A 24,796-nucleotide genomic window follows, 5' to 3' on the forward strand; every position below is an offset into this window, starting at 1 on the left:
GGTTCCTCTTCTAAAAACAGATGGTTCTGATTGAGAGCCTTCTCTTAGGACTCCTGCCCATAAGCTGCAAAGAGCAACAGATGGTTCGCAGTGTGGCGATTACAGAACCCAGAGTGGGTCTTCCAGAGCGTTTGATCTCTGGTGATCTCAATTGCATTTCTTTGCCCCAACTTTTAGTTTCCCGGGGCTCCTCCAGACAAACTGTTTACTGAGCATTCATCCCGAAAAGCTTGCAAAGATCCTGTTAGATTGTGTCCAGTCTTCATTGATATTGGATTTGTTCGCTGGGCAGTTATATGACAAGGAGCATTCATCCTGATTTGCTTGGAGGGTATTTTTTGGCTTCCTGTTAACTGTTTGTTTATCCCGCACAGTTCAGTGCATTTCTTCACCATCACTTTATTTTTCTTTTCTTTTTTTAAGTGAATTTGTTGCACTATGCATCAATGTGCTTTATATTACAGTCAAACCTTGGTTTATAATTTGATATTGATAAAATGTGGTGGTCATTGGGTTTTAATAATTGAAAATTAATTAAAAAATCATGTGAAAAACCCAAAAAAACTCTCGGTTTTCAACCGTCTCAACTGCCGAACATTTCGGAAGCCGAATGCCGAAAAACCAGAAGGGAATTCTTCCGTTTTCGAACACGCCTCAGAAGTCAAACGGCTTCTGAGGCGCGTTTCTCTATTTTTCTCAAAGAAACTTGCTAGAGTCCTTTGATCCTTGGTTTTCGAACGTTTTGGAAGTCAAACGGACGTCCGGAACGGAATTCATTTGAAAACCGAGGCTCCACTGTACTTCAGTTGCAGAAACCTGAATTTTCAGTATGCACATAGAATAATAGAATCCTAAAAAATATATATCAACAAAGCTGTATTCGATGGATGAAAGTACATGATGTTTGATATGATTGAGAATCGTGGACTCAGGGATGGAGAATTATAAAGCATCAAAATCGAGATGTGGGAAAAATGGAAACAACGAGGAGAGGCATGACTGAGATGTGGAGATATGCTTCAGAGATCCAGACTGTGGTGAGCTCCACAAAATTAATAATTATAATTTGGACTATAATTTGGTCTTTTTTAATTTAATTGGAGTATTATGATTGGATATATTAATTGGATGTTTTTTATTGGAAAATCAATAAAAATGATTTAAAAAAAAGAATAATAGAATCCTAGAGTTGGATGGGACCTCCAGGGGCCATCTAGTCCAACCCCCTGCAATGCAGGCATCTCAACTAAAGCATCCATGACAGATGGCCATCCAATTACATCAGGAATTAAACTCAAGATTCTAGTTTCTACAGCTTTATCGACAGACACTGAAGTGTGAGATGGGTGTAAGTTTTGCCGTTTTACTCCCAGTCTCAACAGATGCTATGGGGGGTGGGGGATCTGTAGTATCTTCCTTAGCCAAATGAAATGAGTCACTGAGTGGCTGGATGAACCTTCTTTCTCAGCTCTCAATGGGAGATGTTGCCCTTTTCTCATAGGAATAATCAGAGAAAATCACAGTGAGGTTTATGTGCGTGTGTTGTTTTATTTTAAAAATGGTATTTGCACAGTGTGTTGAATGGCCATAAGGTTGCCTGAACCCCTGTAGCGCTGTGTGTATTTTGTCCAAGCTGACATTTGAAGATGGGAGGCAGCTTTTAAAAGTAGGCACATAAAACACTTCTGGGTGGATCTTCAGTAATTAAAAGGCAAATGTGGACCAAAGAAACCAACCTGTATACTAATAAGACAATCTGCCATCCCCGTTTGGATGCTATTAAAGGCACTTTATTTTAAAAAGTCTGCAGATCACTTAATCAGAAAACTCTCCAAGCAGTGTACATAATATTTCATCTGTGTTTTATTGATCATTATATTATCAATGAGACACAGGTAAGCTCAGCAAAGCTTTTAAAAAGTGTACATTAAATAATTATAAGTAAAATACACTTGAGGTCAACTGGAAAGAAAAACACAAATGTACATAAGTAAATTAGATATCTGAGTAGGGCCTTTTCGGTGGTGGCACCCGCCCTGTGGAATGCCCTCCCATCAGATGTCAAGGAAATAAACTGACTTTTAGAAGACATCTGACGGCCGCTCTGTTTAGGGAAGTTTTTTATGTTTGATGTTTTATCATGTTTTTAATATTCTGTTGGGAGCCACCCAGAGTGGCTGGGAAAACCCAGCCAGATGGGTGGGGTATAAATAATAAATTATTATTATAAATAAAAAAGGCTTTAGCTGGCATCTAAAACAAAGTAGTGAAGATGTTTCTCTAATGCCAATAGGCATAGAGTTCTGCAGCTTCCTTGCTGCCACACAAAGAGATTTGCAACTTTTAAATGTGGAACATACGTTATTTGTCACCTGTAAAATTGTAAAAGTTCTATGGATGCCTTTTTTCGGACTACTTAAAGAAATATTACAGTATGATAAACTCAGGATCAGGAGTTGAGCTGTGAGCGACAGAAGTGATTAAATTATAATATTGTGGGTATGATTTAATACAGGCACCCCCAAACTCGGCCCTCCAGATGTTTTGGGACTACAACTCCCATCATCCCTAGCTAACAGGACCAGTGGTCAGGGATAATGGGAATTGTAGTCCCAAAACATCTGGAGGGCCGAGTTTGGGGGTGCCTGATTTAACAGATAGAAGTTAGGGTGCAGCAGAAGGGGAGAAACAACAACTCCATAGAAAATGGGGGAGGGAAGTCGACAAAAATAAGAGCATGTAGTTGCGTATTGAATGTATCTGTTGAAAATGTTGAAACTTGTTAAAATATAATGGGGGGGGGGGCGGGAGTCCAAGTTCTGCAGAACAAAGCAGCCAAATAGGCACATGTGGGGTAAAATGGCATCTCAGGTAAGCTGGTTCCAAGCATTTAAGAGTTTTCTATACCAACAGTTAGGGACGTGGGTGGCGCTGTGGTCTAAACCACTGAGCCTCTTGGGCTTGCCGATCAGAAGGTCGGCGGTTCGAATCCCTGTGATGGGGTGGGCTCCCATTGTTCTGTCCCAGAACCTAGCAGTTCGAAAGCACGCCAAAAAGTGCAAGAAGATAAATAGGTACCACTCCGGCAGGAAGGTAAACAGTGTTTCTGTGTGCTGCTCTGGTTTCGGTGTTCCATTGTGCCAGAAGCGGCTTAGTTATGCTGGCCACATGACCCGGAAAAACTGTCTGCGGACAAACGCCGGCTCCCTCGGCCTGTAAAGCGAGATGAGCGCCTCAACCCCAGAGTCATCTGCGACTGGACTTAACTGTCAGGGGTCCTTTACCTTTTATACCAACAGCAAAACCTTAAATTTGACCCAGCAGCAAATAGGCAGACAGTGCAGATCTCTGAACACGGGTGCAATTTCCTAAAACCAGTTTACTCCTGTCTGCAGCTGTGCTGCAATATTCTGCAGTCACTGCAGGGAACTCCAGACCAACAGCAAGGGAAGCCCCACACAGAGTGCATTGCAGCAATCCAGAAGTGAAGATAATAAGAATAAGAATAAGAATAATAGTAATAATAAATTATTTCTACCCCGTCCATCTGGAGTACTGTGGTCAAGCAGTACTAGTGCAGCCATAGCCGCAGCTGCCATACCAGCTGAAGTTGATAAAAAGTGCTCCTAGCGACAGAAGCCATCTGGGCGTCCAGAAACAATGGATTCAGTATCCTACTGGATTCAGTAGGTCAGATTCTCAGGCATGAGAACCATTCTCCAACAGAGCCCATTTATTTTTTTTTCACCCAGCCCACCACTGCAACCAGGCACCGGTCCAGGGCCAGCACAGTCTCTCCCGATTTAGATACAGTGAAGAAATAGAGCTGGGCGTCATCAGCATGCTGATGGCAACTTGCCCCGAATCTCAAGCAACTCCCAGTGGCTTCATATAGAGGTCAAATAGCATTGAGGGTACAATAGTGCCCTGTTAGCACTACCAGGGGGCTGAAAACATGAGACTTTGGTAGGTAGGACTGCAACCCACAGCTTTCCGAGTCATATGGCCAGCAGAATAAAACCGCCTCTGGTGCAACGAAACACTGTGAGGGAAGCCAGAGTGCACAGAAACGCCATTTACCTTCCCGCTGCAGAGGTACCTATTTATCTACTTGCACTGGTGTGCTTTCGAACTGCTAGGTCCGCAGGAGCTGGGACAGAGCAACGGCAGCTCACCCCTTGTGGGGATTCGAACAGCCGACCTTCTGATCAGCAAACCCAAGAGGCTCAGTGGTTTGGACCACAATGACACCCCAAGATACCCATTTGATGGAGCCTGTCCAGCAGGATCCTGTGGACAACGGTCTCAAAAGCCGCAGAGAGATCGAGAAGAAGGAGCAAGGTTGCACTCTCTCGGACCCGTTCTCAATAAAGGCCCTCCATCAAGGCAACTGGCAAGGACTGGCAGGGGGAGAGTGCACTGGGGGAGTGGGGCTGGAGTCTGGCTCAGGAGAAGGTCATGGTGGTTTTGGGGGTCCTGCACCAGCCAGGAGGCAAGAGTCAGAGGCAGGGGAAGGCTCAGAGCTGGAGGAAGAGGGCGATCAGGCAAGTGAAGGGTTGCCGGCTTCCCCATCCTCTCTTGCACTGCTGTCTCCCAGAACCAGTAGAGGATTGAAAAGGGATGAGCAGAGGCATAGTCTCCAGCTGCATGTGCCCAGCCTGTCAGGGGAAGGTACATCAACTGGTGTGTGTGTGGGGGGGGTCCCCTGTTGCTCCATAGGGCACGGACCTGGGAATAGCTTGTTAGATGCTAGGCATCCAGAGCTGTAGAAACAGCTGTGTTATTGTTGACAATAAAGGGCCTTCTCGGTAGTGGCACCCGCCCTGTGGAACGCCCTCCCATCAGATGTCAAAGAGATAAACAACTATCTGATGTTTAGAAGACATCTGAAGGCTTAATAATAAATTATTATTACTATTATTACAGTGGTACCTCGGGTTACATACGCTTCAGGTTACATACGCTTCAGGTTACAGACTCCACTAACCCAGAAATAGTACCTCAGGTTAAGTACTTTGCTTCAGGATGAGAAAGCCACTTCCGAGCTAGGGAGGAGGTGGGGTTGCGGGCTTCATGCCCCTCCCGCCCCCGCGATACCAGGGAATCCTCGGACGCGTCATACCCCAATCGGCTGGCCCGGGGGGCGTGGCCTCACCTTACTTAGGTCCGGCACGGCCAAGGGTCTCCCTCTTTCCCACGCCCTCAATTCCTGTAATCAATAAAGTTGTGACCTAATTTGACCCATTAACTCAAATTCTTGTGTCTCGTGTCTTTATTTCTGAGGGGGGAGGCGGGAACTCGCCACGCAACAGAAATCCTGTTCCGGCGGCACAGCAGCAGCAGGAGGCCCCATTAGCTAAAGTGATGCTTCAAGTTAAGAACAGTTTCAGGTTAAGAACAGACCTCCGGAACAAATTAAGTACTTAACCCGAGGTACCACTGTATTATTAATTATGAGTGAACTCTGCTGTGTGCACTCCTTTGGCTGGGAATTGCCCTTGACGGAAACCAAGGCTGAATCAGGCCCATGACCAGGCCTAAACCCAGACTGGAATGAGTCTTCTGTATAAGGTCTGCTGCTGGCACACCAGAATTTTTTCCACGCTATTCCCTAAAAAGGGGGTGTTGTTACCGGCTGGTAGATGGTCCAAACCAATGGGATCAGAGTCTGCTTTTTTTGGAGTAGCCATATAACCATCTCCTTTAAGGTTGCAGGGACCACCCCTTCCGGCAGTGAAGCATTATTAACTACCCTCTGGTCCGTCAACCCTCCTTTGTTAGATTTCACAAGCGAAGAGGGGAAGGGCTCAACTCAACATGGTTCAAGTGGGAAGCTGCAAACACCTTGTGCACATTGCCAGGCTGCATAAACTGAAAAGTGATTCACAATACACTGCAGTTGGAACTGCAACAGGCACAGAACTGAGGTCTCTCTGAAGTTGAGCAACGTTGTCCTGGAAAGGTGCAGCCCGGTTTGTCACAGCAGGGTTTTGAGAGCGCTAGGGGTACTTCGCCTAGGGCAGCCTTTCTCAACCTGTGGGTCCCCAGCTGTTGTTGAACTACAACTCCCATCACCCCTAGCTAGCAAGGCCAGAGCTCAGGGATGATGGGAGTTGTAGTCCAACAACATCTGGGGACCCACAGGTTGAGAACCGCTGGCCTAGTGGGAGTCATCAGCCTGTCAACCACCAGAAAGAGCTCCGCTGGCTGGTTGTTGGAGGATCCCTTGTGAGGTGCAAAATGTTCCTTCTTAATTCTGCAGTAGTTCTGGTTTCCCTGTTGTTTGATAGTTCAGAGTTCACATAGGTACAGAAGTTCATTACGTAAGTGCCAAACAGCTAGCTGACCCTGCTCCCTTGCCCCCTTCTAAGCCCTGAGGGTCAGCCTCAGCTCCTCTCAGGTTGCCGCTGCAGAGCTCAACAATCTCCTTTCTCTCCTGTGTGGTTTTTGGCGGCGTGTGTCCCATTGGACTTCACTGTTTGCAAAATGAAGCAGATGTTGTTGCTGTGCATCCTAGAATCATAGGATTGCTTTGTTATTTTTCTTTTCTTTTCTTTTCTTTTCTTTTCTTTTCTTTTCTTTTCTTTTCTTTTCTTTTCTTTTCTTTTCTTTTCTTAATATAGCTTTATTGTTTTAAAATAGATACATTTATGCCAGGAAAGCGAACAAACCAACATACAATCAAATAAACAAACTATAAATTGACAAAGAAACAATAGAAGTATACGGAACAACACAATTCTTATAACTAACATCATTTGTACTCCCAATGATGTGAACAATTATAGAACTTATAAAACAAGAAATTAAAAATGACTTCCAGTTAGTCTCGCTGTACTTTATCTGTCGATTATCTTATACCGCACAGTTACATATTTCTTATATAGTTTCTGTTAACTTCCCTTCAAATTTATATTTATACAATGCAAGGTTCAGTCTAATTCTGCCAAGAAGTTTCCTTTTATACCGTAATTTTTAAAGTATTCTTTAAAAATTCTCCAATCCTTATAGACTATTTGTTTTGTTTGGGCTCTTATCCTTCCTGTCGTCTTTGCTAGCTGCAGGTATTCTACCATTAGGATTTGCCAATCTGCTGTGTTAGGTATTCCTGTATTTTTCCAATTTCTTGCTACTAAGAGTCTGGCCGCTGTTATCCCATACATAAACAATGTTCTTTTCGATTTCCCTATTTCTTTTGGCTGCTCCAGCTCTGTTTAGTAGGGTCAGTGGAGGGAAGTGGAGCTCACGGATGAGGACTCTATAGCCTTACAGATGTTGTCGTACTACAACTCCCATCATCCCTGACCATCTTGGATGGGGCTGATGGGACTTGGAGTCCAGCAAAGCACCAGGAAGGGCATTCAGGTTGCAGCAGACAGGCCTAGAGTCTGCTCTTGTCTTGCCTAGGTAGAGGAAGGTAGCGGTCTGTAGCCTCCAATCTCTCAGCCAGTGTTATTGACACACTTTGCAGCTCTTGGAGGGTGGCAGGAGGGCACGTAGTGACACAGAGCCTAACTGGCTGGAAGCTACCATGTTTATTTTTTTTAAAAGACTCCTCACACAGCTACAAGCTTGTCACACAGTTTCTAGACAGCTAGCTCGTGTTCTTGAAGCTACCAGCATGAGTTTGACCAAACTGCGGGAGGCAGTGGAAGACAGGAGTGCCTGGCATGCTCTGGTCCATGGGGTCACGAAGAGTCGGACATGAGTAAACGACTAAACAACAAAGCTTTGCATCAGCGCAAACAGCTACAGATATAACGCTATACAGTCATACCTCGGGTTACAGCCGTTTCAGGTTGTGCTTTTTCAGGTTGCGGACCGCTGAAACCCAGAAGTACCAGAACGGGTTACTTCTGGGTTTCGGCGGTTGCACATGCGCAGAAGCGCAGAATCACAACCCACGCGTGTGCAGACACAGGTTGCGAATGTGCATCCCGCATGGATCGCATTTGCAACCCAAGCGTCCACTGTATTGTGTTTATACAGCAGAAGGGCGCCGATATGCTGTAGTTCCCAGCTGTTTGGGACTATAGCTCTCGGCTGTGCTGGCTGGGTGCTGCTGGGAGTTGTAGTCCAATGCATTTGGAGAGCAGCGTGTTGATTGCTCCCGGCTGCTGCGATTCCTTGTGGGTATATTTCAGAAATCGCAACCTGATGTGAAGCCATGCGCAAACTGCTGCTTCTCTCTCTCTCTCTCTCTCCTGCATCCTTTCCAGCCAGTGCAGAGAGGCAGCCTTTGAAGCTGTTTCTGCGTCTTGTTTTTTGAGAGCTTTTGCTGTCGCTCCTTTTTCTAAGGCTGCTGCAGAACCCCTCCGTTTCCCAGCCAAAGGAATACGTGGGTGGGTGCTTCAAACATGACTTCATCCCCTTTCGCTTCTTCCCCGTGTGCTCAACATATTCCACTCAAGTTCTTCGAATATTTTTCATGCCTCAAGAAGCCCACTCCCTCCTCCTCCGAGCTAGAAAGTCAGTCGAATGAATCTCTCTGTGTGTGCAAATGCGGTTGGGGTTTTATTGGGGATTGCTTCCTGGATCGGGGCCTGGTTTGAACGCCTGAGAACCTGAATGTGTCAGAGGAGTTGTGCGCATTTATTTATCTGTTGGAAGGTAGCTCATGGTTAACCTCCAGATATTATTTGGCTGCAAGTCCCGGCAGCCCAGCCAGCGTGGTCAGGGATTATGGGAGCTGTAGTCCAATAGTTGGTAGAGCATGAGACTCTTAATTATTATTATTATTATTCTGCATGAAATCTTTCCCATTCAGTTTCGTTTGTGGGATTTCTTTGTCCTGTTGTTTCCAGCAACTGGTATTCAGAAACATTGCTGCCTGCAATATTGTGGAGGCAGAGCATAGCCATCGTGGCTAGCATCCCTCGATATACCTCTCCTCCATGAATTGGTCTAACCCTCTTCTAAAGCCATCCAAGTTGGTGGCTGTCCCTGCAGCAGTGAGTTTCACAGTTTGGCTATGTGTTGCATGAAGAAGTACTTTTTAAAAAATCTGTCCTGAATCTGCCAACATTCAGCTTCCTCAGCTTCTTCATGCCCATAGGTTCCAGTGTTAGGAAAGAGTGAGAATTTTTCTCTCCGTCCACTTTCTCTACACTATAGATAATATTGTAATCTTCTATCATGTCAGCATGTGGCCTATTTTACTTTTAAAAAACCCTGTTTAGGGAAGTTTTTAATGTCTGACACTGTATTGTTTTTGTTATTTGGTTGGAAGCTGCCAAGTGGCTGGGGAGACCCAGTCAAATGGGCGGGGAATGAATGAATGAATGAATGAATAAAACAATAATAATATCTCTTACTTGCCTTTTCTCTAAACTAAAAAGTCCCAAATGATGCAACCTTCTTTTATAGGGGAGTTGCTCCACCCCTCCACCCCACCCTGATCATTTTGGTGGCCTTTTTCTGAACCTTTTCCAACTCTAAAATATCCTTTGTGACACGAGGCCACCAGAACTGTTTACAGTACTCGAAATGCGTTCGCACCACAGATTTGTATCAATGACATTATGATTTGGGCAGATTTGTTTTCAGTTCCTCTCCTAATGATCCCTAGCATGGGTTTTGCCGCTGCATACTTCTTCTTTTTTTCCATTTTCCTGTATTGCCATGTTTTTATTATGTATTATGGTGAAGGGCTTCAAATGCTGGAGCTAGAACCGGCCTTTCTGGACGTCTGAGAGGGCCTGGCCTGACCCAAACAGGTTTTGCTTTTGTATTCTTTCAAAAACCTGCCAAACCTATTTGCTCAGAGGTGAAAGAGGGACAAAAGAACAATATATGTATAGCCGGGTAGCGCTGCCCCTCTCAAATCACTCTTAGCTCTCTCACAAACCAATGTCTTTTGTCTTACAACAGTCTGAAGACTTTATATTTTGTTAAGAAACCTAATTTGTAGTTGGGAGGTTACTTTTAGATTTTCCTGTGCTCTCCACCCATTATTCTGACTTTTGCCAGTATAATGACTGGGGGTAGAAAGAACTAAGGCATGCAAAAATAGGGATGACCATGTGCTGTGTGTCACAAGTTAGGTTTACTGTCTTTTTGACATGAAAGTTTGCATCTCTAGTTGTTAATGGCCAGTGACCTCCATGAACCAACGCTACTAATTTTTTTAAGCCACCAGCAGCCATCACAATATCCAGTAGAATTGAGGTAATTCAGTAGATGACCTCAAAAAGTGCTGTATTTCGGAAGAAATGTTAACAATGTTCTTCCTCAGCTTTGTTCTCTACCAGACATAAAGATGGCAAAAGGTAGAGGCTGACGGTCTTGTGTGGAAATGAGCAGGTACATCGCAGCCCTTCTGTCTATACACAGCAAGTGCAAAGCTGTAGAACAGGTTAAGGCCAGAAACCTGCCTAAGAGGGCAGTGTGGTATAATGGTTAAAGTGTCAGCCTGGGGCTGGGTAAGCACAGATTTAAAGACCATTTAAAGGGCCATAAAGGTCGCTTAAATGAACTGCCTGCTAGCTTAAATGAACTGTATTTCAGCATGCGCCATCTTTAACGGAGGATAAAATGGGGAAAGAACTCCATAGCTTTGTGAAATGGCCGTAGCTGCATAGTAAACCCATCAGGTTCAATCCTAGGCAACTCCGGGTAGGGCTGGGAGAGATCTCTTGGCTGAAAACCTGAAGAGCAGCTGCCAGTCAGTGCAGACAGTATTGAGCTAAAGGGGCCAATGGTCTGACTCAGTAGAAAGCATCTTACTATATGTACACACACACACACACACACACACACACACACACACACACCCTGCCTTGAGCTGCTTGGAGGAAAGATGTAATTTTTTGGTATTTAGTTTATTTGACCAAATGGATTTACCCCTAACGGCAAAACAGATATCAAAGAGGCCCAAACATAAGGTACTGTTGGAGAAATGATGAATTTCTAAAAACATCCTTCTGTCGTCAGGAAGACTATGATCGCCTGAGGCCGCTGTCGTACCCCATGACTGACGTCTTCCTCATCTGCTTCTCGGTGGTGAATCCAGCTTCCTTTCAGAATGTGAAGGAGGAGTGGGTGCCGGAATTGAAGGAATATGCGCCGAATGTACCCTATTTGTTAGTCGGAACCCAGGTAGGTCTGGATGTTGCGTTTTTATGTGAACGAATGCAGAAAAACACCCCCACCCTGTTCTGTTATACTCAGCCCAGATCCCCCTCTCTGAATCTTTTCCAGACCACGGCCCACATTCCCTTTGGGGCAGCCTTTCATGGGCCGCATGCCAGTGTGACGGGCAGGGCAGGACAAACATGGGGCAGATCACTGATTTTGATTGTTACCATTGTACATAAGACTCGTTTCTGCACAACCACAACCAGTAGCCCATCTCCAATGTCCATGCAGGCAAACAAGAAGCATTACCAGAATTCACAGGCACTGACACCCCTAGGCTCGTGCCTTACCTTTCCCTTCTTCACTGCTTCTCTGTAAGCCTGGCTTACATTCCCTTCTTCGTCATGTTTCTTCATAGCATCCCTTCTCCGCCGCAGTTCAGCTGTGGCTCAGCAGTAGAGCAATCTGCTTTGAGTGCAAGTCTTGCCAAATGCAAGGTGGTTCTTTTAAAATGAGCTTCAGAAGCAATACAAAACACAAGTGAGTGAGATTAAAGATTTTATTCTAAACTTACCAAGCAGGCACTTCAATCTGCCACTTGGAAGCCCTCAAGAAGCGGCAAAGTGACTCCCCCAGGTAGCTTCAGTTTGCACGGCCCCACGGCTGATCAGTCCGTGCACGAGCATCTCAAAAACTCTGCCCACAACCATCTGATTTACAGCTAGCTAGCCTGTGTGGCTCGCCTGACTGGCTACATGCAGATCATTCATTACCGGCTACGTGCACATTATTCATTAGCCACCCCCTCCTATTGCCTCATTAGGGACGCAAGTGGCGCTGTGGGTTAAACCACAGAGCCTAGGATTTGCCGATCAGAAGGTCGGCGGTTCGAATCCCCGCGACGGGGCGAGCTCCCGTTGCTTGGTCCCTGCTCCTGCCAACCTAGCAGTTCGAAAGCACCTCAAAGTGCAAATAGATAAATAGTTACCGCTCGGCGGGAAGGTAAACGCCGTTTCCGTGCGCTGCTCTGGTTTGCCAGAAGCGGCTTAGTCATGCTGGCCACATGACCCAGAAGCTGTATGCCGGCTCCCTCAGCCAATAAAGCGAGATGAGCGCCGCTACCCCAGAGTCATCCGTGACTGGACCCTTTACCCTTTAGGGGTCAGGGGTCCCTTTACCTAATGGCTCATTTTCTCAAAACAATGTCCAGCATCAAAGAAGGCACTTACCACTATCACTTCCTCCCAGCTCCTTGAAATACAATTTATCTTCCGGATTGATTGCCCATACAGTGCAGAAGGTCCCAGGTTCAATCCTGGGCATCTCCAAATACGACCCAGAGAGATTCTCATCTGAAATCTTGGGTACCAGTTGCTAGGCAATGTGGACAGCTCTGATGAAATATACTCAGAGTCGCAAAGTGATTTCATGCTCTTTATTCAGCTCATAGTGGTGAGGAGGAATGAATGAATGTCCCCTCAAAGTATCTGCTTTATATACATTATTTACAAAATGGGCTGCACATGATTGGCTAATTCTGGAATTCTACTGTAAGCCAATCAGGTTGTGGATTCACTTATATCTGGAGCATGATTGGGTGGTTCCTGCCAACCAATCATATTGCTGCATTGTTCTAGGACCAATCAGACTGCTGCATTCTGAATCCTATTGTTCTAGGACCAATCAGACTGCTGCAATTTGGATCCTATTGTTCTAGGACCAATCAGACTGCTGCAGTTTGGATCCTATTCAACTCAGTACATAACATCTGAGCTGGCTGGACCAATGGTCTGACTCAGTAAAAAGGCGTATTCCTTTGTTCCAGCCTGGTTCCTGCTACCTCCTGGCTCAAGCCACTCCCCATTTGACCCAGCCCCTTTCTTCCATGTCTTTCATTGATTTCACTTAATTTGTCGCTTGTAGCAACTTATAGCATCTGTGTGCGCACAGACACACAAACCTATTACAGTGGTACCTCGGGTTACATACGCTTCAGGTTACAGACGCTTCAGGTTACAGACTCCGTTAACCCAGAAATAGTACCTCGGGTTAAGACCTTTGCTTCAGGATGAGAACAGAAATTGCATGGCGGCAGCGGGAGGCCCCATTAGCTAAAGTGGTACCTCAGGTTAAGAACAGTTTCAGGTTAAGAACGGACCTCCAGAACGAATTAAGTTCTTAACCCGAGGGTACCACTGTATTTCTAGTCTGCAACAAATAGAGCAGAGGGTTATTCAAGAATAATCACATTTTAGAGGTGATAGAGTCCTCTATTCCTTGTGTGACCAGCACACAACAATGAAACCAGGGAATGGAGAAACTGCCCTGAGGAGGAATTCAAAATTGTGTTGCAAGCTGTGCTCTTGAGTTGGATGAACGTCCTTTGTACATGAGACCCTCCCACGCCCCCAGCTAATCTTAAGGCCGATGCCAAAATTTAGGATGCAAGCAAAGATCCGCATCTTGGATGTGCTCTGCGTATTGAACACTGGGTGATAAAAGCAGCAGTTGTGGGATGCAGGCGGGTGACTCAGGCAAGGCTCTGTATCACATCCTGCGAGAGATGGAAATAAGATCCTCGTGGTCTTTGTTGTCGCTGGGGGAGGGGGGAGATCCAAGCCTCTTGTGTGAGGTGGACAGAATAAGTTCTGGGCTGCTGGCCTATCAAGACGGAAGGCAGACCTGCCTGGGGGCGAGGGGGGGGGAGATCCACCTTCTTCTGAGACACTTTGCATTTATATATACTTGAGTGGTCGCTGCAGCACTGTAAGGTCCAGCCCTTACAAAGTTCTTATTGCCAGAGGATTGGAAAAAGAAACTGATTTGCAGGTCTTACTGCTTTTATTATTTTCCGTGTTGAAAAGGGAAGTGTGAAACTGCTTTTAGAGTCAGGATGAAATGACACAGTAGGATGGAAAACACACGTTTCCAAAATATGGGTTTGCTTAATAGAAGCAATGCAGAGATTCGGGTGGTGCTGTGGTCTAAACCACTGAGCCTAGGGCTTGTGGATCGGAAGGTCGGTGGTTCGAATCCCTGCGACAGGGTGAGCTCCCGTTATTCGGTCCCTGCTCCTGCCAACCTAGCAGTTCGAAAGCACAAAGTGCAAGTAGATAAATAGGCACGGCTCCGGCGGGAAGGTAAACGCCGTTTCCCTGCACTACTCTGGTTTCACCAGAAGCGGCTTAGTCATGCTGGCCACATGACTCGGAAAAACTGCCTGCGGACAAACGTCAGCTCCCTCAGCCAGTAAAGCAAGATGAGCACTGCAACCCGAGAGTCGTTTACGACTGGACTTAACTGTCAGGGGTCCTTTACCTTTACCTTTTAGCAATGCAGGGGAGAATGACTGAGGGTCCTACCTCTAGGTGTTTTCCTTCTCAGCTCTTTTCTGAACTTGGAGCTGGCTGGGATCTCTCTCTCCCTCTCCCCCCCCCCCCCCCCCATGTATAAACATACAGCCAGGGAGTTAACCCCCCCCCCCTCGTCCCACTAATTCTCCCCTACGAATGCATAGGGTTCCCAGGCATTGTCCCATCAGAAAGATGTTTAAATCCAGACCTGCTTAGATATAGCACAGGGGTAGGCAACCTCAGGCCTGGGGGCCGGATGCAGCCCAATCGCCTTCTAAATCCGGCCCACAGACGGTCCGGGAATCAGCATGTTTTTACATGAGTAGAATGTATCCTTTTATTTAAAATGCATCTCTGGGTTATTTGTGTGGCATAGGAATTTGTTCATATTTTTTCCCCAAAATATAGTCCGGCCCCCCACATGGTCTGAGGGACGGTGGACCGGCCCACGGCTGAAAAAGGTTGCTGACCCCTGCTATAACATCATGGGGCCTTCATCCTGCAGCAGACCCTGTCCTGGGCTTAGGAAACCCTTATGTTTTCATATGTGTTGGAAGCTGCCCAGAGTGGCTGGAGCATAATAATAATAAATAATAAATAAATAAATAAATAAATAAATAAATAAATAAATAAATAATAATAATAATAATAATAATAATTGCAACTTCTAGTTCCATCTGCAGAAAGGTATGTTTTCTACCTGTTTCCACTCAGAACATAGCATAGCTGTCGCAACTAAGAGAAAACCCCGTTTTGCTCTCAGATCTTGCCAACTGAACTCTCAGAATATGGGTTGGGTCCAACCTAAGTTAGTTGCACTTTGGACCCCTAGCATTTAATGTGAAGTTAGTAATGACTGACTCAAAGTCCCATTAATTTCCCTGGGACCTAAGTGGATTCAATCCTATGTGTCTGGTTTTTGTTTTGTTTTGTTTTGAAATATCTGAAGTGGATTCTGAAGTGGACGTAAGAAAGTGTGCACATTTATTTCCTAACAGATTGATCTCCGTGATGACCCCAAAACTTTAGCGAGGCTGAATGACATGAAGGAGAAACCAATTTGTATGGAGCAGGGACAGAAATTGGCAAAAGAGGTAAGCTGGCCATTTATAGAGATTTGGAGGCATCTGGCCTGGAGTTTCCTCCTCTGTTGCGTGCTGTATTCTTTCCTTCCCTCTTCTCTTCACCTTTTCTCTCTCACTTAAAAAAAAAAAAGTGTATCAGTCTTTAACATTTGTTTTATTCTTGCCAATGCATCCAAAAGGATTTGCCAGGTCCTTAACATCAATATAAAAACATAAGGAAACAGCAACACTGTCACAACACCACCAGCAGCAAAACAGAGCTGAATAAGGACATGAATACAACTTGTTTTCTGTTTTCCCCCAAATGCCCTCCAAACTGGCACGGCTCTCTTAACCCCATTTGTGAGGGAGGCTAGGAGGTGCCATCACTGAAAAGGCCCTGTAGTTCCGCAAATGCAATGTAATTGTGTGTGCATACCTAGATAGCATTATATGACAGCATTGGTCAATACTGATAACACTTGGAATTTGCATTTCACTTTGAGGTGGGGTACCAGAAATAAACCTCTCAGCACAAAGCCATGGGGGAGTGTTATCCCAAGCCCTTGCAGATAGTTGTCCTTTGCCAATCGAGTGACAGATACATAGATGCCCTGTCAACCAATTATTTGCATTTGTCATGTGGCACTGATTGAAAAACTAGGAAAATAATTGTGCCTGTTCTTGTTTTTTTTTAAATTAGTGAGCACAGCACAATATTAGCCGTTAATGAAGCCGGTTTGCTCATGAATAAAACATAGCCTTAATATTCCTGACGAGGGTGGCCCATTTAATACTTTTCTAATAATTAGAAAACAACTCTTCACAACGGAAAGCAATAAAACACATTAACAAAGTAAGCCATTGAGACTTAAAATGTTTAGCCTTACCTTTAGGGCATTCTAAAATGAATATTACTTAAAATATCGGTTGAGGTGATGCCGGGTTACCAGAGCTACTTTTGTTTATCGGCTTATTCCTACTGGAGAGTTTAATCTCTACAAAATTGCCTCTATGATTTCTTTTGCCCGCTCTGCGTTCCTAAAATGCTTCAAGATCACATTGCCAACCGTCAAACACAGTAACAGAAACGTCACTGCTTGAGTCTTACAGTCCTAAGGTCTCATCCCAGGGGACAGAGGAAGTCCCTCTCTGAGCATGGAGAAGATCTGAGTCAGATGCTTCCTTCCAGCTGCTGTGGAAACCACCATGGTCCTTGTCCTAAATAATAATAATACCCCACTGATCTGACTGACTCTGGGTTGCTTCCAGCATATACAGAAACGTAATAAAATACCAAAACATTGAAAACCTCTCTATACAGGGCTGCCTTCAGATGTCTTCTAAAAGTTGTATACAGTGGCACCTTGGTTCTCAAACGTAATCCGAATCCAATCCTGAAAACCAAGGCATGGCTTCTGATTGGCTGCAGGAGCTTCCTGCACTCAAGCAGAAGCTGCGTTGGATGGTTGGCTTCTGAAAAATGTTCACAAACCAGAACACTTCTGGGTTTGCGGCGTCCAGGAGCCGATTTGTTCAACAACTAAGCCGTTCAGGAACCAAGGTACCGCTGTAGTTACTCATCTCTTTGACACCTGACGGGTGTTCCACAGAGCGGGCGCCACTACCGAGAAGGCCCTCTGCCTGTTTCCCTGTAACCTTAGTTCTCACAGTGAGGGAATTGCCAGAAGACCCTCGGAGCTGGAGCTCAGCGTCTGGACTGAACGATGGGAGTGGAAATGCTCCTTCAGATATACAGTGGTACCTTGGGTTAAGTACTTAATTTGTTCCAGAGGTCCGTTCTTAACCTGAAACTGTTCTTAATCTGAACCACCACTTTAGCTAATGGGGGCCTCCTGCTGCCACCGCGCCGCTGGAGCATGATTTCTGTTCTCATCCTGAAGTAAAGTTCTTAACCCAAGGTACTATTTCTGGGTTAATGGAGTCTGTAACCTGAAGCATATGTAACCCGAGGCAAATTGTAACCCGGGAGACAAATTGGAGGCCTGCCAGTGGTGGAATTAGGGGTGTGGGGAAGTGTATCAGAACATGATCCAAACCGTTCCCAGGCCCCCCAGCACACTGACAAACCGGGGGGGCGGGGCTGGAACTATGGCAGCCATGGAGCTTTCCAATAGGAGGGAAATGGTTGAAGAGAGAGAAAAATCCCAGAAAATGACGAAGGGGCGTAAGAGTGCTATTCTGCCCTTTTCTCTGTTTTGCCCATGCAAGTCCAGCAGTGTGTTGGATGTGGCGATCTGGCCTCCTTTCGTTTCCTCTCCCTCCTCCTGCCCCCTTTAGGAGTGCAGCCTTAATGTGTTTTCTTCAGAAACTGCACCTAATGAAAAGAATTCTAAATCTGTCACCAAAAGACAAAGTGAAGGCGTAACCTCTTTTCCTGGAGGGTTAAAACAGTAGGATATTTTTCACAGGGCAAAGACAAAACAAACCTTGATGTGTTCCATAAAAACAAAGGCGCCCACAAGCCGGCAAATGGAGTTTGGGGAGGAGGGAGGTGTCTTTACGTGCCTGCGCAGCTATTAAAGACATTTGTTTTCTTGACAGATAGGAGCCTACTGCTACGTGGAGTGCTCGGCTTTAACCCAGAAAGGACTAAAGACGGTTTTCGATGAAGCTATCATAGCCATTTTAACTCCAAAGAAACACACGGTGAAAAAACGGATAGGCTCGAGGTGCATTAATTGCTGCCTGATCACGTGAGACCCGCTGGGACGATGGCCACACATACTGTGAAATATCCAATACCGTGCAAACATACACTTAAAACAACAACAACGCTCTAGCCACAGATCCGAGATCAATTGGGGAAGCTGATTTTAGGAAAAACTGGCATCAGGCAAAATCCAGAATGTTTGGGAGGGAAATCCCAAATCAGTGAAGGAGCAAGCAGCATCTGTTACAAACACTTTATTCAGGCTGGAAGGAAAAGTACAATCTCTCAGGGGTAACATAATTTAGGACAAGCGACAGATGCATCATCATGTTGCCACAGCATGCAAAACGTGCTGTGAGGAGGAGGAGGAGGAGGAGGAAGGCCTGACGATGCTCCGAAAGTGTTTCGATCGCCTTCTGCTTTGACCGTGGTCTCTGCGCAGTCACGATGCCAGGAATCAGCACAGCAACAAAAAACGCCTTCTCTCTTTGCGCCAGCTATCTGCTTTTGTACGTAAGCTGCTTCCTGTTCCAGTATATCCACAAAGGTGCAATAAGGAGACCGGCCACGTAGCCAAAGGTCGCTCCGAGCGAACAGGAAATGGGCCACACCTGAAGGAAGAGAATTGCCATGTGGAGAGAGGAGAGAAAGGAAGAGGTCAGACCCTCGATGTACTTTTAGGAGCACAAGTTTCCCGTGCAATCGAACGAAGAAACCAAAACGCGGTACAGGATCCATTGCAGAGTTCGACCCGCTTTCTCAGAGAATGCCAAAAGTATTAGCGGTTCATCACGCATCTATTACATGAACACTAAATGTTGTACAGTTTTTAAACATGCGTGCATTAAAATGTAACTAGGCTTTCTGGCTACTGCAGATGATGACACTTGATAATTCCCAGAACTAACGTGGAGCGTTTTAACCCGCCAGTTTTGGGGCCTGGGCTGCTGATGTGCTCCTGCTTTGCTATTATTATTATTATTATTATTATTATTATTATTATTATTTCTGTAATAGTGGATTCTTAATATAGCCTGTACTTCTTCCTCCCTGCTCCCTGCCCCCCAAAGTCATAGCATATTTTCATTGCTGAAAAGCTGTGACGAAGCGTTTAGCCACAAAGCACAATTTGAACGAAGCATTACCAAGAAAGACCATAGACAGAAAGTAGATTGAGATCTACTAGCAGACTTCTGGGTGCTTACTAGTAGATCACCAAGGATTTCTGACTCCCAATTGTTTAACAAGGCCACAACTTGGCAGCCAAACTAAGTTGCTGATGGGTGTGGGGGAAAGCCTAGGAATGGATAACTCTGTGAAAGGTCTGTGAGATGAGTTCTGGCCTTGAAATGAATTCTTAAGCTGAGATAGAGCCCTTAATTCTTTATTCACCTCTATTTCTGAGCTACTGTTCTTCACTTGGTGCTTGCTGGTGTTCACCTGGGAATTCTAGAAGTAGAGGGAGAGGGGAAAGACCCCAAAGTAGATCTGCAAGCTTGAACTAAGTCCATCTCTGCTATTCACCACAAGGAAAGCAAGATTCGGTTGACAACAAATTGTCACGCTCTGCTTGAGTGGTTGCTAACAGTTGGGGGAGGAAGTCTCTGCAAAACCGGCCTCTGCCTCCCTGCCAGGAAGCAAGTTGTCTTCCCAGCATCTTTGGGGTTTGCTAACTCTCCCCTCGCCCCTTTGACACCACAAGTGCTTTTCTCCATTGAAAAGGCTGCAAGTGCCTGAAAATTGGTGAATGAGGCCCAGCAAAATTAGTCAGGGAGCCAAAAGGGAATGCGGCTTCAAGGAGATAAGATGCAGAAATGCAGAAAGACACACACGGCCAACAAGCTTAATTCAGATTTTGAAAACAAAGTAGGAACTGTCTGATTAATCAGACAGGGTTCCATTCTAATCCCAGCATCCTAACTAGTGGCAAAGAAGATGCCACTGACAAACTGCACTACAAAGTAGTCCTAGTTTTTACTCACGAACAGCTACTGTCCTGTGATGTTAGAAGTTACAGCAGGCAGTATTTTAAATGAGCAATTCCCTCCGGTGTGAGAGGAGAGAGGCCCCCTTCTAAGATTTTATAACGTCTTACATAAAAGTTAAATTAACATAAAAAATTAAATTAACATAAAAATTAAATTAACATATAAAATAGTGGGTTTTTAAAAAATATAAAAATCATCTTTAAAAATGGGTATATTGCAAGTGAAGTCATGGCTGACTTAACTCCCACACTCTACGTATCAACTAACGCTGAACCCAACCCAAAGTAAATGTAAGAGATAAATGTATGTGCAAACGTTTATGAACCCCAAAGTGGTTGGTGTAAACTAACCCTGCTCAAATTTTGACTTCCTAAAGGATCAAACTAATCCAAGATTTAAATATCTGCACAGATATAGAGGAGCAAAACTGAATAAAAAATAGGCTCACTGAAACGTCCCCATGCATTTAAATGCTTTGTAGCTCCTAGCAAAAAGGCTCTTCGCCTGTGACTGCAAACTAGTGACACACTACTTGGTTGTGTTCCCTCGGCAGTCCTCCACGACCATGAAAACGACAAACTTTCTACTTCTAAAGTCTCCCGAGATCATGAAATCTGTGCCAGGGAACCAAATTTGCACTCGCACACTACAAAAGTGTGGAATACAGATAATCCCGGGTGCAAGACTGATATATTCCCTGCCCAAGCAAGCATCAAAGGAACAATTGTATGCATTGTCCCCCAACCTTGCAGTTATTATGCCGGGGCAGTCATTGCTGTAGATTAAAACATAATGGCATCGTTGTGTGCACTGATGGCGAACTGATGCCAAATGCTGATACTGTCCCAGTGGTTCCATAGTGGCCCACATTTGTTCTATGATGCTGAAGCCCTATGCAAATATTCTAAACGAGCGCACTGTCTTGGCTCCCTGCCCTGACAGTCAGGTGTTTGGAGTCACATTCAAATCAAGGCTGTTGCATGAAGAGCCCAATGGGCATTGCTCTGATCTGCACAACTCGTGCTCCTCACAAGTGTGCACATACAGCGACCACACAGAAAGCATCTTCATGAGTCGGGCTCTATCTACTGTGTGTTAGTACCAAGCAATGACTAAGCAGACATCCCAGGCATGGGACACAGGGTGAGGCTATCCCAATCCATGCATAGGGACGGCGTTCGAATGAACATTTAAGAACTCTGGAGTGGTGGGAAAGTGGTCCTTGCAGGTGAATGCTGCAGGCACCAACATGCAGGCAGCTAACTAGCTGGGCAATGAGCAATTATTCTAAGTAATAGGTTAGAAAACGTTCTTGGTGCCAATGATTCATTCCGATCTTGACTTGAATATTCTGGCCAAACAGAAGGCTGATTTTCAACAGTGAGTGAAAGAAGTAAATGATAGACTCCCCCACTTTTGAAACCTGATCGCCTCCATCACAACATAAAAGGCCAACTTTTATTAACTTAAAAGCCGCAACTTGTCGAGAGGCGAGGGAGCAAAATACTGTGCCACAGTCCACGTTCTGCTGTTTTATTGCACACTCTGGGTACAGACCATTCTCACTGTGCATTCTGTCTTTCTGAGACGAGTATATGCTACATTACATTGATCTTTACAACAGGCACGATTTGTTCTCCCATCTCCTGGGCAGCAAACAAAGTGCAACCCAGGCATGTGAGAAAATGGCCTTTCGTTCTCCAGCTTTTCGCTTCTGCCCCAAGCTTGCATTGCACAAACTCCAGGATGGAAGTATTTGAGGTGAGGAGGCAGGGGAAAGAGCTGGTGGCTTCCACTTCTGCATTTTTTTCTTCTAGCTGTTAATCTTTTCCTCACAACATGTTAATAAAACTTTTCTTTTTGCTACCCGGAATTGACGGCGATGCGGTCTTCCTGTACTTCAGCATCACATTCCTCGGCTTGCGTGTCTAGTATAATGGAGCATTATTTGGAGGTCTTTAGGAGTGTAGCGAAGATGACAGCAATCATCTTTTCATGAGGTGCCTTAGGTACTCTTTATTGACCTTGCTTCCGTTTTTCTAGTCCTGGTTTCAGAAAAAGCTCATGGGTTCTCTCGCAATTGCTTTTCAAACCAAAGATGTGCTTGCTCCCGTGCGTTAACAATGGTGCCGCGTATTTTTTTGCAGGAGAATTATACGTAAGCCAATGCATATTCAACGCTAGTATGTTGTGTTCTGTGGCCTAATGAAGGCTGTAACTCCACTAGACATTTTTATTCAAAATAAAACTTAATTTCAACAGAAATTGACTAATCGTGATTAGAGGATAATCTGGGCACTGATATGCTGGTTTTTATGAAATATTGAGTTATCTTCCAGTGCCATTTATTGTCAAGGCGGGGGGAGACTATGTATATTTGAACCTAACCATGCACCCTTCTCTTAATATGAGCAATGGGTTGATGCATTCCTAGATATCATCACTGCTGGGTTAAACCCACTTCTATCTGTCCATCGGGAAAGGCCAGGGCAAATGGAACAGCTCTGATCTTGTGGGCACAACTCAGAGGGCAGATTAAGGCCATGGGAAATGTATATTTCCTCCACCCGCTGCTATCCATGCTTAAGGGAGATGTTGGTGCATTGGCTAAAGCTGGCCTAGTTCCCTGATTGGCAAGGATTCGTAACCCACTTGGCTAAGTATGTTTAATGCTCGATTAGGCAAGGAAAGGGGATTTGCTGAAGGACGAAGAGGCAGGTATAGTTTTTAGATCCTGCAGCCTTCTCTTAGTCGTGACTTAAGAGATGGAATCCTGTACCTGTGCATTAGTCCAAAGAGCTTAGTGATACACTAGAACAGCTGTCACCAATCCAGTGCTCTAGATGTTTTTGGCCTACAACTCCCAGCAGCCCCAGCAAGCACGTACTGGCTGAGGCTGCTGGGAGTTGTAGGCCAAAGCCTCTGGAGGCCACCAGAATGGTGAAGACTGCAGCAGAAGACTAGCAATGCCTAGGACGGTTTTTGGAAAATTGGAGTCTTTGTGGCTTCTTTTTTATGAATCGGTTGGGGCATACTTGCTATTTCATCAATGTGCACTTCAAAACAAAAACTGGAGCCGCCAAGTGCTACCATGATGATTTCTAGAGGGTATAGCTTTTTTTCTTTTTTTGCCCCTCTTGCTGGAAAAAGTGCTTTCCGAACCAGAAAAATAAAAATAACTCCCCCATCTTTTCATATGCTACAGTCATCGTTTTTACATTCACCCACATCTTGCTCAGTTATAAATGCCAGAGGCATTGTAATAGGAACACAGCCTGGTCTTTGGGCGATAAGCTTAGGAATGTTCTTTGACAAGCCAGTTCCAAAAAAACAAAAACAAAAAAACAGCGGCATAGCTTGTTCAGTAAATAAACCTTGGCATAAATCTACTGCTTCCTTTTGTTTTGCACTATTTTGGCCAAGGGGAGATGGGATGGCCAGGAGCCACAGACCTACACAACTTCTGTGTGTGAATGCCCAACATGGATTTGAAGTAGGATTTCCCATATGACTTTCAGAGGTAGCATGGGGAGAAGACAATTAATTGATAAATTAAATATTTTTAAACCTGGTGGGGGCACACACAAGCTCTTGGGTTCGCTCCCGTTGCTCGGTCCCTGCTCCTGCCAACCTAGCCGTTCGAAAGCGTCAAAGTGCAAGTAGATAAATAGGAACCGCTCCGGCGGGAAGGTAAACGGCGTTTCTGTGTGCTGCTCTGGTTCGCCAGAAGCGGCTTAGTCATGCTGGCCACATGACCCAGAAGCTGTACTCCGGCTCCCTCGGCCAATAAAGCGAGATGAGCACCGCAACCCCAGAGTCGGCCACGACTGGACATAATGGTCAGTGGTCCCTTTACCTTTTATGCCTATAACATTCACCCATGAATCCCAAACTTTGGCTCCATTTCTCTCTCTGGCTACAGCCACCCTGTACATTCAAAGCATGCTTATGCCCTTTAAACAATCACGGCACCCCGCTGCCAAAAAATATTGGGATCTGTAATTTGTTAAAGCTGCTGGGAATCGTAGCTCTGCAAGAGGCTCTCCTAACAACTCTCAGCACCTTTAACAACCCATAGTTCCCAGGATTATTTGGGGGAAGATATGACAGTTGAAGTGCTTTAAAGTGTATGATGTGATTGGGACTGCAGTCTCATCCATGCTCATACACTGATTCCCTGTGGTGTGTTGAACACATAGGAAAAGCAGAACCACAGGAGATTTTCCTACCAATTGTGTCACCACTACTGCCGGCCCCATCCGCATCAGGTTGCGAGATTCAGCCATGCTCCCTGCTACTGGAGACTCTTGTTCCCACATCATGGGGTGGGGGGGGGTCTTTACCACCAAGCAATGTTAAACCAGAAAAGCCTACTTGGACTGGTATACAACCCTGAGCTGTCACTGTTTTTAAAGGTTTCAGAAGCTCCCCCCCATCACACAGATAGGTCAGAAAGACTAAATCTGCAATCCTCATTATGGAGAAGTTCAAGTGGTTTCCAGTTGCACTCAGCTGTTTGCCAGGATGTCAAAAGCATGCGTGGAGCTTTTGAAGATGACATAAAACAGATTTGGTGGGCAACGTCAAGCACACGGCATGCAGGCAGCCTTTACCTTTCATATACTTTGTGTTTATGCGAGA

The 24,796-nt window shown here is 45.3% G+C and overlaps 2 protein-coding genes across 5 annotated transcripts in view; one reads left to right on the forward strand and one right to left on the reverse strand.

The window, feature by feature from the left end:
• RHOQ (ras homolog family member Q) overlaps positions 1–23,344 on the forward strand; it is a 35,360-nt gene extending 12,016 nt beyond the window's left edge. The window contains exons 3-5 of one of the 2 annotated variants that reach the window (XM_083733854.1): positions 10,933–11,097; positions 15,428–15,523; positions 18,063–23,344. In XM_083733854.1, coding sequence (XP_083589980.1) covers positions 10,933–11,097; positions 15,428–15,523; positions 18,063–18,095 — 294 coding nt within the window. In that variant the 3' untranslated portion in view covers positions 18,096–23,344. Of the gene's footprint in view, positions 1–10,932; positions 11,098–15,427; positions 15,524–18,058 lie in introns of both variants that reach the window. The other variant, XM_083733853.1, reaches the window with a different exon arrangement.
• PIGF (phosphatidylinositol glycan anchor biosynthesis class F) overlaps positions 18,407–24,796 on the reverse strand; it is a 36,450-nt gene continuing 30,060 nt past the window's right edge. For all 3 annotated transcript variants that reach the window (XM_083733821.1, XM_083733820.1, XM_083733822.1), the window contains exon 6: positions 18,407–18,778. In XM_083733821.1, coding sequence (XP_083589947.1) covers positions 18,665–18,778 — 114 coding nt within the window. In that variant the 3' untranslated portion in view covers positions 18,407–18,664. The remainder of the gene's footprint in view (positions 18,779–24,796) is intronic.

Source organism: Podarcis gaigeae (assembly GCF_964106915.1).
Source record: "Podarcis gaigeae genome assembly, chromosome: 3".
In the NCBI taxonomy this organism is placed as follows: domain Eukaryota; kingdom Metazoa; phylum Chordata; class Lepidosauria; order Squamata; family Lacertidae; genus Podarcis; species Podarcis gaigeae.